Genomic DNA, 17,055 nt, shown 5'->3' with positions numbered 1-17,055 from the left:
TCTTGGGAGCGTTCCTTGTAGCCCTGCAATGCTCAAGGGAAAACCCCCTCACAAATGCAACCTTGAATTGATTATTGGGGGGAGCCTCCTGCTATACTGGAAAATACAAATCATTAGCTTCTTGTAGAAGGTTGAGATCACGAATGCTTTTGGACTTTATTCTATAAGCCTTTCTTGGCTCATTCAACACAGTGAGCCACTCCCATTCTGAAAGGTCCACATTTGTTAGTCTTCATGGGTTTTTACCAGTAATGTTGAGGCCATAAACCTCGTGAAAGTCTTGAGTAGTACGACAAAAACTACTAGGTACAATCCCCGTAGATGACTCCATGACTCTGAGAGGTGAGACCTATGAGAGCTATGAGAGATGAGACCTTGAGCTCCTTCCCTTTGTCCCTATCCTATTCTGTGGCATGACTTTGTAAGAGATGAGACCTTGAGCTTGCTAGAGCTGTGCGAGACGAGACCATCTAGAGCTATGAAAGAGGCTAGAGTTGTGAGAGACGAGAGGTATGATAGACGAGATTCTAGAGTTGTGAGAGATGAGAGCTATGACATTCCAATGAGAAGTGAGTAGGCAGCTACAATTGAAGGACTGATTTCATCATGTTTTGAAAGTGTTAGTCTAACTGGACATTTGAAACATGCAAGGTATCTAATCCATTATGTTACACCTCGAAGCACTCTTGCCAATGTGCTAAGAGAATTCTTATTTAGCACACACTTTTGAGACACTTAAGCACAAAAGGTGTACCAGCCTCTCTTTCTTTCTCTCTTCCTCTCCTCTTCTTATTCTCTTATCTTCCTCTTTTCTCCTTCTTTCTTTCTTCTTCCTTTTTTTTCTTTCTCATTTCTTCTTCTACTTATTCTCTTCTTCTTTCTCTCCTCTCTTCCTACTCTTATTCTTTCTTACTCTCTCCTCTCTTCCTCTTCTTCCTACTCTTATTCTCTTCCTTCTTTCTTTTCTTTCTTGATCCTTTCTTCTACTTCTTATTCCCTTCTTATTCCCTTCTTCTTTCTCTCCTCTCTTTTCCTCTCTTTTCTTTCTCTCCTCTTTCCTTTTCTTTCTCTTTTCCTCCCTCTTCTCTTTTCTCTCTTTCTTTCCTCTTATTTCCTCTTCTCTTGCCTCTCTTTCTTTCCTCTTCTTTTTTCCAATCTTTTTCTCTCCCTTTTTTGTTCTCTCTTTTCTCTCCTCTCTTTTCCTCTCTTTCTCTCTTGCTCTTTTTCTTTCTCTCCTTCCTCTTGCTCCTCCTTCCTTTTCTTTCTCTTCTCTTCCTCTTTTCTCCTTTCTTCCTTCTTTCTTTCTTTCTCCTTTCTTCTTCTACTTATTCCCTTCTTATTCTCTTCTTCTTTCTCTCCTCTCTTTTCCTCTCTCTTCTTTCTCTTCTTATTTCTCTCCTCCTTCCTTTTCTTTCTCTTTTCCTCCCTCATCCCTTTTGCTCTCTTTTCCTCCCTCTTCTCTTTTCTCTCTTTCTTTCCTCTTATTCCCTCTTCTCTTGTCTCTCTTTCTTTCCTCTTCCTCTCTCTTTTTCTTCTTTTTGCATTTCTATCTTTCCTCATTTTTCATCTTTGCATGTTTCTATATTTCTGCCAAGGACTTGTGCAATTAATGAAGCTATAAATATTTCCTAGCACACTTTTGCAGGTAGTCAATGGCACGAGACAATGGTGAAACAAGATTACATAGAACTTTACCACCTCATGGAAGTGTAAGGGAAAGATTTATAACTTCATGGATGGCTAATTTCCTTTTCTTTCTCCCTCTTCTTCTTTCACTCTTTTCTATTCTCCCTCTTCTTATCCTCTTCTTCTTGCCCTCTTATTCTTCTTTCTCCTCTTTCTTTCTTCTTTTCTATCTTGTTTCTCCTCCTTCTCCTTTTCGTTTCTCCTCCTCTTCTTCCTTTTCTTCCTACTTCTCTTTTGCTATATTTCCCTTCCTCTCTCTTTTCCTCTCCTCTTCTTATTCTCTTCTCTTCCTCTTTTCTCCTTATTTCTTCCTTCTTTTCTTTCTTTCTCCTTTCTTCTTCTACTTATTCCCTTCTTATTCTCTTCTTCTTTCTCTCCTCCTTCCTTTTCTTTCTCTACTCCTTCCTCTTCTCTTTTGCTCTCTTTTTCTCCCTTTTCTCTCCTCTTCTTATTTTGCTCACTTTGCTTCTCTTCGCTTCTCTCCTCACTTTTCTTCTCTTTTGCTTCTCTTTTCTCCTTCATTTTCTTTCACTTTGCTCCTTCTTCCTTTTCTTTCTCTTTTCCTCCCTCTTCTCTTTTTCTCTCTTTTCCCTATTTTATTCTCTCATTCTCTCTTCCCTCTTTTCCTCGCCACTCTTTTTCTCTCGTTCTTTTTCTTTCTCTCCTCTTCTTATTCTCTTCCCTTCCTCTTTCCTCCTTCTTTCTTCCTTCTTTTTTTTATTTCTTTCTTTTTCTTTATCCAACCTTAGATATGATGGTGGTCTCTTTTCAAAACATAGAAAAGTAAAATGTAAGTATCTATTGTTTTTTATGCTTCTTATTCGATTTTTGGTTTGTGTTTGTTTTAGTGTTTGTGTTTGTGTTTATCCAATCCCGTTGAATTAGACATGTTGTCACGTCGCACAACCAGAGAGCAGAATCCTGGTGATCATGGGGCTCCTCGTAGGAGGAGAGCTCATGGGCTCTACTCTCCAGATGACTTTGATTCCACTCAACTGAGTCCTTAGGTGACTACCCCTGGGGGAACTCCTCAAGACCCAACTCCTCAAGGGACTTCCCCTTGGGGACTCCTTTGCTAGCAGCCCATGGCTTCATCAGGACTCTTGATGAGTCTGTCGCACTCGTGAGTGACATGGAGGTAGCAAGATTCTTTTCTCTTCTATCCTAGAGGACCTCCACTTTTCCCTCTCATGCACCCCTTGGGGGTATCTCGGGGACATGGATGGCTTTTCCTACTCAATAGTCGTCCCTTGTTGCCCCTTTCAAGGGATCATCACCTAGGCGTCACTGTCATAGGTCCAGAAAGAGTAGTAAGAGTCGAGACTACTGTGGTGGCACAAGAGATGTAGATGAGTCTGCACACTCCTAGCACTCGAGATCTCCCCCTATTCATGAGACATAGTTCTAGTCAAGTCCCTTCCCCTCCCCTCTCAGAGACCGTAGCACCCCCCCACCACTCGCTGTGCCACTACTCAATCCTTAAGCACTCGCTCCACCTCTCACTCTACACTACTCCCACTCCATGCTCTGGCTCTATTACTCCATCCACCACACATCCTTTGGACCGAGGACCTCTTCCACCTCATGAACAATGTTGGGGAAATTGTAGAGAATTTGGACCGGATGAAGGTCATAAGCTATAAGAGGAGGTTGATGAGCACCTCGGGGGGTTCACTCATCATATGTAACCCTATCACGTGAGTTCAACAAAAGGATTTTTTTTATTTCTAAAATTTACAGAAATAAATATACATAAGGGACTATTTAAAATAGTTTTGAAAAAAATTTACAGATTTGTATAGAAAAGGGGTACATTTTATTAATGAAAATTTTTACAGATAAGGGACTTTAAATATAGGCCTTGAACGCACGTGATATAGAGGGTTTATACATAGTGACCCCCCTGAGATGAGCACACACTTCCCCAAGGATATATTCAAACCTTGGAATCAGATGCCATCATAGATGCCCTAAAGAGAAAATTTCCCAACCCTTGCAGGTATGAGTTTGATCGAAATGCCATGCTTACATGCATGGGAGAGCTTCTAAGGTCTCCTAGATACAATTTAAGGAATGATCTTAGGTTAGGCAAGCCCAAGCCAGGGTGGGCAGACCCGAAAGATTGGAAGAAAGCGAAGAAGCAGTTCAAGGAGAATCTAGATGCATTCGCAGCTTAGCAGAGGGCGGCGAGAAAGACGCTTGGAGACCGTAGGTCCTTCGCACCTTAGGAGCAATATAACAGACTAGGCAACGAGGCATGGGTGGTAAGTATATATTTATCTTCTACTGAATATCTAATATGTTCAGCCGTTCAAATTTTTTGTCATTCATATCTAACTCCTTGAATTTGGATTCACAAGAATCTGTGATTGGTAGGCCTCCAGACGATGACGACTACAGAAGGGTGTTCAAGATCTAAGCCTTGGTTTAAGGAGAAGGAGCAAGAATGATACGATATCAATTGGGATAAGGTGAACGAGCATCATGTGAGTATACCCTAATCCTCATCGTTGTCATTTGAGCATCATTGTTTCCTTACAATCAACTCTCTTATCTTATTTCCTAACTTGTTCCATTCTTAGGGAGGCAACTTGGACCCATCCAGAGATCCAGACTTGGAGACTGGATATCAAGAAGCAAGAGAGGCTCGCAGAAGAGGAGGGCGAGGGATCAGGCCTACGTAGAGAGGCTGAGAACGAGGAGGATAAGGAGAGTTCGGAGGAGGAGGAGCAATTATAGTAGGATAGGACATTTGGTTGTTTTGTATTTTGACACTTTTGCCATTTTTAAGTTTGGCACTTTTGCCATTTTGTAGCGCATTACTTCAAAAGATTTGCCATTCTTAACTTCGGCACTACTTTTGCCATTTTATAGACCTTTTTTGTAACATGATTTTGTAGACCTCTTTTGTAACATTTAATCATGATTCTAATGGGAAAAAAAATTTGTGGGGTAGGATGGGACTGACACAAGCCACATCCTACCCGACAATTTTTTTAAACATTATGTTTAACACTAGTTTGGTAGCATGACAGGACATAAAAGCGTCCTTTTGAGGTTTTGGCCGAAAAATCACAACTTGTTGTAGATGTGTTTTTTGGTGATTTCCTCTCTTGAGCTTAAGGTAGAGGTAGACTCATAAGACTATTATTTAAATATACAGAGCACAAAAAACTATTACATGTGATTACAAAATGCTCACAAATGTTGAGAGTGCTCTCAACGGAAGCAAGAACGGAAGAAGGAGAGAGAGAGAGAGAGAGAGAGCCACACAAGTTTTGGTGGGTGCAGAACCACCCTAATCTTCTTTTTCATTCATTTATATATGTGTTTGAGTATTGTACATAACCGGGGTAAAGGCACAGTGACCTTTAACCCCCACAACCTCCCACTTAAAGGACAATGTGCCTTTAAGGGAGAACAACCAGTGAGCATACTATCCAATGCCCATCAATGCACAACAATACTCAAACCGCTGACTCTTCGTCAGCATATTTCCAGGGTTATCATCTATATGAACCTTGACAAGCTCTATGCGCTTGTCCTCAAGTACCTCCGTGATGAAATGGTACCTGACCTCAATGTGTTTGGTCTTTGCATGAAAGATCGGATTCCGTGCTAGCTGTATAATAGCACTCATGGAATCACTATGCAATGTCGGTACACCTGTATGAATCCCCAAATCTCCCACTAGCCGATCAAGCCATATAGCCTCCTTGCAACCCTCTGTGATCTGTGATTGCAACATACTCAACCTCTATGGTAGACAAAGCAACGCACTTCTGTGCGCGAGACATCCACGACACTGCACCACTTGCAAAGGTGAACACATAACCAGAAGTGGATCTCCTACTATCCACATGCCCTCTGCATAGTCTGAATCTGTGTACCTAAGTACACGCATGTCTCCTATACCAAAGCAGATGTACATCTCCTTAGTACCCTTCATGTACCTCATGATGCACTTAACTGCCTCCCAATGCCTCTTTCTTGGATTAGCCATATACCGGCTAACAACTTCCACTGCAAATGCAATGCCTGGTCTAGTAGCTATCATAGCATACATAAGACTCCCAACTACTGATGCATAAGGAACCTTGGCCATCATGGCCCTCTCCTCATCTGATTTGGGACTATTTGTATGACTCAGTTTCACATATGGAGGCAATGGAGTACTCACTGCCTTCCCCCCCTCCATATTGAAATGCTGCAATACTTTTGTAACATACTTCCGAGGGATTCACTCTTCATTAAAGCGGGACGTCACTTGCGTGCATGAACTTCAAGAAAACCCCCTATTTAAGATCCACGTAGGATGATAAAACGCCCTATTTAAGCTTATAAGATACCACCAAAATTCTATTATGTCCCCCCCTTTCCTTAAATCTGCATTCTTTCTCAAGAATTTAGATTGCACAATAAGAAAATTTAGATTACTTTCCTTGTCACTATTTAAAACCATACACAAAACCAAACTTGTTCGGACTAGTTACCCAAGGTAGCCTATACTATGTCCCCCCCTCTTAAATATGGCATGGGCCCCCTAACTTAAATTCAATATTGGGATAAAATAAAAAGGGCCCCCACCCCTAATGTATAAGCTTATTCCTCATTTCAAAAAAACCCCCTATTGTACACTCACGTGATATCATAAGTTCCCCCATGCGAATCCCTCGGGAACATACTCCTTCTGTGAAAGCCAAAGGAGTTTCCTACTCCGATCACGCGTGATGCGCATACCAAGAATATGACCTGCAAGTCCCAAATCCTTCATATCAAAGGCCTCATGCAACTTGGCCTTTACTGCATCTAGCTCATAAGTATTCTTGCTAGCCAATAGCATATCATCCACATATAGTGCCAGGATTATCAAGCTATTATCCTTAGCCCTTTTAGTGTAGAGGCAATGATCGATTTCACTCCTTCTAAAACCCTGGGACCGAATGAAAGCATCAAACTTCTTATACCATTCTCCAGGCACTTGCTTAAGACCATAGAGACTCTTCTTCAGCTTGCAATCTTTGCCCTTTTCTTCAAAGCCTTTCGGCTACTCCATGTAAATTTCCTCATGCAAATCCCCATGCAAGAAAGCTGTCTTGACATCCATCTGCATAAGCTCCATATCCTCTGATGCCACTAGTCCAAGCATGCATCTAAGTGTGGTCATCTTCACAACTGGAGAGAATATCTCATCAAAGTCCACACCCTTCTCTTGCTTGAACCCTTTAGCGACCAAACGGGCCTTGTACCTAGGCACATCATCACTTGTGACCTTCATTTGGTAGACCCATTTATATGGCAATGCTTTCTTTCCATGTGCCAAAGAAACCAAGTCCCAAGTCTTATTCTTCATAAGTGAACTCATCTCTGATTGCATAGCATACTCCCACTTGCGTTGATCCTCGCGCATCATAGCCTCTCTGTAGCAAGAAGGCTCCCCGCAATTAATAAGCATCACATAGTCTACCCCTAGAACAAACTTATCAGGTGGTCTAGACACTCTAGATGAGCTTCTCAAGGGCATTTAAGCTTGCTGTCCCACCTGCATAATATCAGCCACATTTGGCTCATCATTTCCACCAATAGATGATCCATCATCTACCCTTGATTGTATACCTATGGGAGTACTTGGTGGTACCATTTCTTGCACATTTGGTGCATGGACAGCTTGCTGTCTATCAACATATGTAGGTGGATTCACATCCTGGAAAGTGATTCTCCTCATTTCCACATTTATCATGGGTGCCTTATGCATCTTCTTCTCATTGAAGACTACATCATGGCTACGTATGATCTTCTTTACTTCTGGATCTCAGAGACGATAGCCCATCTCTCCACTTTCACCATAACACCATAACCCAGAAAGATGCATTTCCTAGACTTAGGATCTAGCTTTTTTCGAAGCTCTTTCGGCACATGTGCATATGCCTCACACCCAAATATACGCAAATGAGAGTAAGAGGGCTTCTTGACACTCCATGCCTCTTTAGGAATACCACCATCCAAACTCTTGCTAGGTGATCTATTGATCACATGCACTGCAGTCTTCATTGCCTCAACCCAAAAACCACCAGAAAGACTTGCATTGGAAAGCATGCATTGCAACCTTTCTTGAATGGTACGGTTCATCTTTTCTGCAATTGGATTTTGCTCTGGAGTACGAGGGGATGTGATCTCCCTCTTAATCCCACGTGTATCACAGAAATGCTGAAAGTCATGAGAGAGATACTCTCCACCACCATTGTCAGTCCATAGGCATTTAAGCGTTCTACCTGACTGATTCTCAACCAAGGCCAGCCATTTCTGAAATACCTGGAACACATCACTCTTCCGAGCTATAGCATAAGCCAACACTTTCCTAGTTGCATCATGAATGAATGTCACATAGTATTCAACCCTGCCTAATGATCGTGTAGGCATGGGACCACATATGTCTGAATGCACCAAATCAAGCTTTTCAAACTCTTTCTTTCCCCTTCTTTTATGGGCTGATTTAGTCTGCTTCCCATAAAGACAGTGCTCACAAAATTCAAAATCAGAGAAACTCAAATGCGGTACATAACCCAAACGGCATAAGAGTTTCATTCCATTCTGGCTCATGTGCCCCAACCTGCAATGCCACAAAGAAGTGCTTGGCTACTCGGTTATTGCAACAACATGATCAAATACCCCTGATACATGTAAGGGATACAAAGTCCCACACTTGGCACCCCTGTCCAAAAGCATAGAGCCCTTCTGAATTTTCCAACTCTAAAAGCCAAAAGTGGTGTGAAAACCAGCATCATCTAGCTGACCCACTGAAATAAGACTCTTGGTCAACTTAGGCACATGTCTCACATGTTTCAAAATAAATTCAGACCCATTTGCAAAAGAAAACTTTGTCACCTACTCCCACTATGTCACATGCATAGTCATTTCCAAGATGCACACAACCTGTCTTTCCACTGTCATAAGTGGAGAACCATTCCCTATGGGGAGTAACATGGAATGAAGCACCGGAATCCAAAATCAAATCCTGGGAATATGCATCATCTGAAGTGGTAAGCAACTCTGCAGATAAACTAGACATGAAGCAACTCATTCCAATCATCCTCAGACATATTTGCAGGCTTAGCTTCAATCCTTGCCAAGGGTTTAATCTGCTGCTTTTGAATAAGCACATCCCTTATTTTTTCTTTCCACAAAGAAAAGTTTGTCCCATCAAACTTTTTAATGTTGAAAAACTCCTTTTCAGACATGGAAGAGGATGCCATGATGCAAATGAAATAAAATCCCAAATGCTAGTACCTGCAAGAGAGAATCACACCAAATACTAGGTGCACCCAAATGTGTGTGCCACAATAGACTGAAATATCACCAAAACTCAAAGCTCAAAGCATCAAAAGATGCATCTGACTCATGTGCATATACTATGCATCCATATGAGCAAATCCGGCCCAAAAGAAAATGCCAACTGCAATGGCAATCCAAAATGCCAATAAGTGCCTAATGACTTAAGCATAAACACCGTCCACTGGCATATGCATTAATAATATCTCATCCAAGAGAGCATAGCACTATTAGTGCATCACCTGCAATGTGTCAAAGCTATCCCTTAGCATAATATAGCATCCATGTGCAAAGCGTCCATAAAAAATAGCATCCCACAAGGCAATTTGGGCCTATCAGCGCATCTAATAAGGACCGCAATGCATCCAAATGGCCTATAAATCATCCACTGCAACCCAATGCACACCACAAATGAGTGCACAACTACAACCAGAGTGATCTGCATAAGGTATGCTCAAGAAATCATGGTCCTACGGTAATGACCGCTACTGAAAAATAGAACCTGAGATGCCTCAAAACATGGGCGCCATTGCATAATCGGACTCAGCAAGAAAATTTGCAAATATCTCTCTTCTACCAAAACTCCAAAATCCCAACCGATGAGTGAGAAATGGGAGTCAACACTTATCCACTGCCATGTAGCATAAATCTAAGGTTTCAAAACCTTAGAATGAAAAATGCATAACAGAGAGACATAATCGAATACACAGAGATCTATAACTCTGAAAATCCTCCACCGAATCGCACAAGAACTGATAGGTAGGGGTTTTTGGGCGTCCGGAACACAATGGGACAGACGGTTTTGGAAACCATGGTCTCAATCACTGGGTCCAACACACGGACTGAAAAACGTTTTTGGAAAGAGAGCTATTTGTAAACTCCACCGGAGTGCGAATGATGAGCAACATAGAAGTTTTAGGACCTCCTGAGTTCACCGGAACTGACAGATCTGCAAATGGTTGCTCCAAACTTGAGTTCCAACACCCGGGCAAAAAACGCAGGAACTGACACAGTGAGTCATAAATCCAATGAAATGATCCCAGATTCAAGAATGAAGGTGTTTCCAAGCTCTTGAAGTGAAGTGGACACCAAAAGCAAGCAATAGTTGCCTCTACAAGTCAATATGGAGTCTCTGTCATCGAACGGAACAGGGAAAAGCTCAAAAAACGACTTTTTCTTTGAAAACACTTAACAGGCTCTCAAAACCACTTCGCAAAACCAAAGTGACTTTTCTAAAGGTTCCTCCAAGGTCTCTGCACACTCGGATGCAAGTAAAGTCACCCACAAAGCTTCCCACAGAGCTGTTGAGCTTCAAGCATTCATGCACACTCAGCTAGATCACCCGGGCTCTGATACGAGTTGAGAGTGCTCTCAACAGAAGCAAGAATGGAAGAAAAGGAGAGAGAGAGAGAGAGAGAGAGACAGAGCCACACAAGTTTTGGTGGGTGCAGAACCACCCTAATCTTCTTTTTCATTCATTTATATATGTGTTTGAGTATTGTACATAACCGGGGTAAAGGCACAGTGACCTTTAACCCCCACAAATGTATGGTAACATGGTCTTTCACCCAAATAGTACTTAGATTTGAAACTTTATCTAGTAGTCCTAAAAATAAAATTGATTTCAAGGAGCTAGCATTTTTTACAAAGTGCTTATAAGTATATCAAACACCTAAGAGTGACCAATAATAATAATAATCATCATTTTGGCAAGATTAATTTATCAATTATCAAGAGTGGTCAACCTAGAAAGTTGCATTATGAGTCACATTTCATAAATAAACATCTTTTTATACTAAACATAATAGCCACAAAGCATCATATCTTAACTATAACAATATTGCATCATAAGTTAAACTTACCACATCACAATAAAGGCTAAAACTAAAAGAGATTAAGTGCTCCTAACATCAACTACCAAAATAGGTTTCACATTAAATCTCACTTTTATAGTTTTGAATTATCATGTATATAAGTGTTCTGCATATAGCGGTTTAAAATTGGTGTCACTCATTCATGATTAGAGGCACTTTATAAGTATAATTTTAAGAGTATTAAGGTTCTTTGATATCCTTTAACCCTTCTATCTTGAATTTAGCATGAAGTACAGCACAAGGAACGATCAATATATGATTTGAATTTGGTGTTCTACATGACATTAGGTCCCCTAAAAACTCATGCTACTCCATAATATCCTATTAAAGACATATACTAAGTATGGTTGAGTTTGGAACTTGTTAGACATGTCAAAGAATTTGTAAAAGATTGATTTTTCCCTTGCCATCAGCATTCACTAAAACTACATTTAAGGCCATAGATCATAATGATTATGATTATCTAGCTCCAAGGAAATATAAACATATGTGTTATAGTTATCCTTAGACTCTAGGACTTACAAACTCTAAGAAAAATCATTCTAAGTAAGAAGTATGGCCATTTTATCTAAAACTTGAGAAAATAGCTTGAAATGTCGGTGTTAGGTTGACCTTAAAACTTTAGGTAGAACTCAAAGTAATATGTGCAAGTTCTAATCCATAATAATTCCAAGTTTTTTTCAGCATATAAGCTATTATGGAAAATAATCAAAACCCCAAAATACCTTATCGATGCTTTTGAATAATTCTAGGAAGTTGCTAAATTGACAGGACATAAAAGTGTCCTAGGACATTTTTATGTCCCTCTACCAAACTAGTGTTAAACATCAGTATATACCGACGCATATACTGACACTGTAGTGTCAGTATATACCAATGTTCATACCAATGGCTATATGGCCGCACTAACAAGTACCACTTATCGACGCCCATACTGATGCTCACATCGATGCTTTCTTTACAACATACACACTTTTCACTTGTTTTTTTTTTTTTAACTTTGTATTTAGCATCGGTATCGGCATCGGAAAGCGACCCGTGTTGTGTAGTGTGGGTGGAATGGGGCACTATATAAAAACCCCATATAGCACGTGCGATTAAGGGGTATTTAAAAAAAAACCTACCTGCGGATTTTATTAACTTATATACACCCCTTTTGTAAATTTTGAGATGATAGATTACATGTGCTTGTCCAGCAAAGTAGCTAGTCAAGAACATGTAAAATATGGCTCCATGGACTACATAAGCATTTTATTTTATTTTTCAAATGTGAATCTTTGTAATTGACATCATAATAAGGTCTATCATGATAGTTTGCCTTAACATACAAGGTTAATATATTTTTTAAAGAAATTAGAAATTGAAAAGTCCTATTTGTAGTAAATCTAATGCTTGCAACCTGGTGTACTAGAAGAGGTTATTAAAGATTGAAGAGTTTGTTAAGAGTTCATCATCCATCTTGTACATTACCTCATGATCTTTGTAGTACATACTAATGATAAGAAAGATATCAAGTACAATCCTAGTAACAAGAAATATTTAATATCACACTATAATCTTTCATATTATTTACAAATTGATATGTCATAGTAAGCTAGAAGATATGATGTATCTTTACAACTATGCTTATTGCTTGCATCCACCCTGTCATTTTCTCTTATCATATGGCCTACATTCATTGAAATCTTCATCAAATATAAAAGGACAGGATTGTACAATCACTCCATCTTCTAATCATCAACTAGGAAAAAGTATTTTGCTTCGATGGGCCCAATCAATGAAGTCTATAACACCTAGAATCATAAACACATTTGAGTTGTTTTCATCACATAAATAATATGTCAATATGTGCTTATTAAAAACGATGAGGAAATTAGGAGTGTTCAAGACTCGAGGAGACACTAATAAAATATCGAAACCCTTACTTAGATATGGGCCCGAGGTTTCTTTTTCCTTATACATCTTTAAGATGTTACAAATTTTGATTAAAAATCCACTTATATATGTACATTTTTGTGAGTAGCATATAATTAGAAACCCCTCCTTTTGAACCCACATGTTAGAATTGCATATTTTTCGGTACAACCCCTAGGCCAAGGTTTTCAATGGCTTCATTACATTATAGACCATATGTAAGAATATTAAGCTTGTTAGACCATACTTAAGACAACATACATCTAAGCTCCTGTATATATGTGATTTAAGAATATTGAGCTTGTTAGACCATACTTAAGACAACATACATCTAAGCTCCTATATATATGTGATTTTGAAAGGTGATCAGCTAATCTTGTATATATATGTGATTTTGAAAGGTGATGTAGACATTTCACATGTAAACAATATTTAACTTGTTAGAACATACTTCAGACAACATACACCTAAGCTCCTATATATATATATATATATATATATATATATATGTGATTTGAAAGGTAGATCTCATAACACAGAGGAAATTGCATTATAATATACCTTCATCAAGATAAGAATATCACAAAATTTTAAGTGCTAACTTCATGCATATTTGATACCATAAAGAAGCATCCTTTCTTACCAAAGTGCTTTTCTTACAATCAATAGTTTTAAAGGGATTCGCCTACTAAAGAGAAGTACCAAGCTTGTCCTAATATTATTTTGGTAACACTAGAGGACATTAAAGTGTATTGTCATAGGTTTGGAAACAGAATCATTCCGCTCCTAAAGAAAAAATTTGATAATTTCCTTAGTCTACATTATCCTAACATTATAGAAAGATAATTTACATGGGGGAAACAAATCATATATCATGGTAAATAGAGGCTGGCGTAATGAGGATTGAAAGTAGGGAGTGTTCAAAAACATATCCATTCTCTCATGAAAAACTCATTTTATAATTTTCCTAAGAATGACCAATCTATGGGACTATGGAATTGTGGGAAAGTCCTTAGCATGAATAGAAAAATCTTACACCATTCTTTTATCCTTCTTTGAATCAACAACCAAGATCATAATTGATTTTGAATTTGGAATTAAAGGACATCATGGAGGTGTCAAATTTTTCTTGAGAGATGTAGAGATCATGATCAAAGGAGATAGATACAAAAGACATCTCTGTATCAATAATTTGCTCAAATAATGGGAGGAAAAAAATATCATGGGTCGTTTTATGTCATGCTGCCAAACTAGCATGAGAGTAGTATTAAGAAGGATTTAGTTATTAAGAAGGAGCTCACCTTATTAAAGAACATTGTCTTCTTGTTGATGCAATTATGTTTTCCTAATGCTTGTGGGAAGATGGAATTGGCTCCCACCAAGAAGTTCAGGTGCATGAACCATTGGGAGTGAGAACCCCCTCACAACACAAAACCTCCATTTGTCCCATTCTTCTTCTCTTTTGTTGCTTCCCCATGTTCTACCAAGAAATCCCCATTCACCTCCTCCAAACTCAACCAATTGTCATAACTTATTAATAGCACATTGCATTTCACCACATAGGTTCATCCACAATATGTTAAAATCCATTACCTAGCCTCTACCTAGCCCATCACCTCCTCCCCCTCATAGTCAGACTATTGAACTAAATTTCTCTTTTGCAATAAAAACCCATTATTGGATAAGATCCATCACCCTCTAAGCGTGTTCTAGAAAGAAATTGAATAGAGGAGAGAGATTTAGGTTTTATTAGGCCAGACAATCAAGAAGCTTGAAATGAGTGGTGAGAAGAAGGGCATGTGGTATTCCTAAGATCTTGCTTGCTTGCATGTTAGTGAAGGTTGAGTGAGTTGATTGCTTCTACATCGTACAACCCTCTCAAGCAAAGTAGCTAGTCAAGCATGAGCAAAAGCTAAGGGATGGTAGTTGAGACATAAGGTGGTTGGCCTTCATTGTCAAACCATACCATAAACTCCAAAGGAGTGAATGTATGATGGTGGGTCAAGGATATTTGAAGTGCTATTGGTTTGATAAGTAATAAAAGCTAGAGGAAGTTGTAAGTCATGTGTGCAAGAGCTAATCATAGGGACTATACCCAAAAGATGTGTGCTTGGTACATTGTGGGGGGGGGCCAAGGGACAGAAAGAGAGCTAAGAGAGGTTGTAAGCCATGTGTGAGAACCAATGACAATACCTATCAAAAGAACTAAGAAGGTTGTGTACAACCATAACTTAGTTGTCATGGTGTGTGTGTGTGTGTGTGTGTGAGAGAGAGAGAGAGAGAGATGAGAAACCTTGGTATATGTTCAAAGATCTGTTGCTCGTTGATCTGTTCCAAAGTTGCTCATTCCTACATGCCCCAGAAGGCATCCTGATAAGAAAGAGGATGGGGTCCGAGTGTTTTGACAAAGGAACCATAGAAGGCCCTCATACGAATGCCAAAGTGAGGACAAAGGAAAGGGGGGGCCAAAGGTAGAGTGTTTGTTCTAGTTTGTCCAATTGGGAGGGGAAGAATAGTCCGTGGGAAATGGGAGGTCGTTGTAAGGGTCAACAATTGGGGAGAGGGTGCCAAGTGGAGACTTCTTGTAAGCGGTCATTTATAACTCCATCTTCTTCTTCTAGTTCTTCGTTAAGACATACGTAAAGTAAAGTGAGTATATATATCTAAGGCTTGCCATCGCCATAGCCAACCTTCAAGCTTTCAGACTACCTCTCGCTTCAAGCTCCATGGGCAACCTCTCCTCAATCTCCCCCCTCTTCCCTTCCTTCTCTCGCCCTCCCCCCCCCTCTTCCCCCCTCCTCGCTAAGGTCTTGCTCATCGATGGCTCCTCCCTCCACTTCTCCCACCCCATCAAAGTCATCCGCTTGCTCCTCGACCACCCCCACCACTTCGTCTGCCCCCTCGACTCCCTCCACCCCGCCCACCACTCCCTCTCCAGCCTCCTCCCCGATGAGGAGCTCCAGCTTGGCCGCCTCTACCTCCTCCTTCCCTTCCAGACTTTCCAGAGCCACCGTAGTGCAGGGCCGTTTTCGCGGCTCCGGAAGTCGCCTGCCGCTTCGCCTGCGTTCCAGGAGATCTCGAGATACTTATCTGCGAAAGAGAAGCCCGAAACCGGGGAGCACGCCCGCCTGCTGGCGAGGAACAGCTCGGATGCGTGTTTTTCGTGCCCAGACTTTACGGAAAACGGTGCTTCGCAGTCGAGCTATTCAGGGTCGGTGAAAGAGAAGGTGCCTTACAGCTCCATTTCAAGTACTCGATTGTGCGACACTCGGGAGCTCCAGAGGGCGTACCGGTCAAAAATGTTTCGCAGGTGCAGAACGTGGACTCCAAGGCTGCAAGTAATCGAAGAGGGAAGGAAAGCTGCGAGCAAGAACTCAGCTTGATAAAAGGAGTCGTCATCGTCCAGGCTTAGAACTGAGGCGATTCCTCCACTTTACCGTGCGAAATTCTAAACATATGAACGGATCATCATCTAGGCTACAACGCACGTGATTCCCTAGCGATCGGGCAAAACTTCTTTGCAGTATTTGACAGGAGCCTTGGGTTCATACACGAATTAATCAGGCTTCGTTGTTCGCAAGGCGAGGATGCAATATTCGATGCAAGGCCGAGCAAGTCGAACGCAAGGTAATCGCCAGGGGTAAAGCTGCATCCAAATCCAAGCAAAGAAAGAGTAGCAATGGGGACGTCGAAGCTCGAAGTGGACAGCTGTGAGCAAGAACAGGAGATGCCGGACGGCAGGTGAACTTTGTGAATGCGAGTTACCAAAGGGTGAATAGGCCGGCACGTCAGAACAGGAAAAGGAAGCGGAATGTTGACTGTGGGAGGCCACAAAGTGATGGATTGTTTATTTTGGCGCTGGTGTTTGGATGTAGCGCAGCCATAGCTGGCTGCTGCCCTCCTGTAGGACCAGCTTCGCTCAGGCAGACATTTCTAACCGCCCTCAACCCTCCACTTGTTTTTATGTCTTTGTCGTCTTCTTGCTGTAGAACTGTTTACTGTGTAGTGAGTCGTGATATATGGATCTACTTGCGAACTCTGTTTGGATCTTCCGCAGCCAAAGCAGGTTGTGTATCAATAATGCGTCAATTGCATTTGTCGAAACTATACTATTCAAACTTTGTTATTCTTTGTAGTCGCTCATTCAACCAGCTTGTTTTTTATCTTTGCATCTCGGAACTTTTTCTTTGCATCTACCGCATTCTTCATACTTCATTCACCGGCTAATATGTCTTGGGGAACATGCTTCATA

General features: G+C 40.7%; 1 protein-coding gene across 1 annotated transcript; it reads left to right on the top strand.

Annotated features, from left to right (window-relative positions):
• Nucleotides 1–15,529: 15,529 nt before the first annotated feature.
• LOC147895008 (uncharacterized) lies at nucleotides 15,530–16,854 on the top strand. Its single transcript, XM_087383395.1, has one exon. It carries the CDS (start codon nucleotides 15,530–15,532, stop codon nucleotides 16,184–16,186), a length of 657 nt encoding a protein of 218 aa, XP_087239521.1. The 3' UTR covers nucleotides 16,187–16,854.
• Nucleotides 16,855–17,055: the final 201 nt, after the last annotated feature.

Source organism: Dipteris shenzhenensis, chromosome 13 (genome assembly GCF_047967505.1).
Source record: "Dipteris shenzhenensis isolate YYH24624 ecotype China chromosome 13, Dip_SZ_1.0, whole genome shotgun sequence".
NCBI lineage: Eukaryota > Viridiplantae > Streptophyta > Polypodiopsida > Gleicheniales > Dipteridaceae > Dipteris > Dipteris shenzhenensis.
The sequence above is the reverse complement of the archived record's forward strand: the minus strand, read 5'-3'. Positions and strand labels throughout refer to the sequence as shown.

Coding starts and splice junctions, on each gene's coding strand:
- LOC147895008 (XM_087383395.1), top strand. CDS start 15,530: ATGGGCAACCTCTCCTCAATCTCCCCCCTCTTCCCTTCCTTCTCTCGC.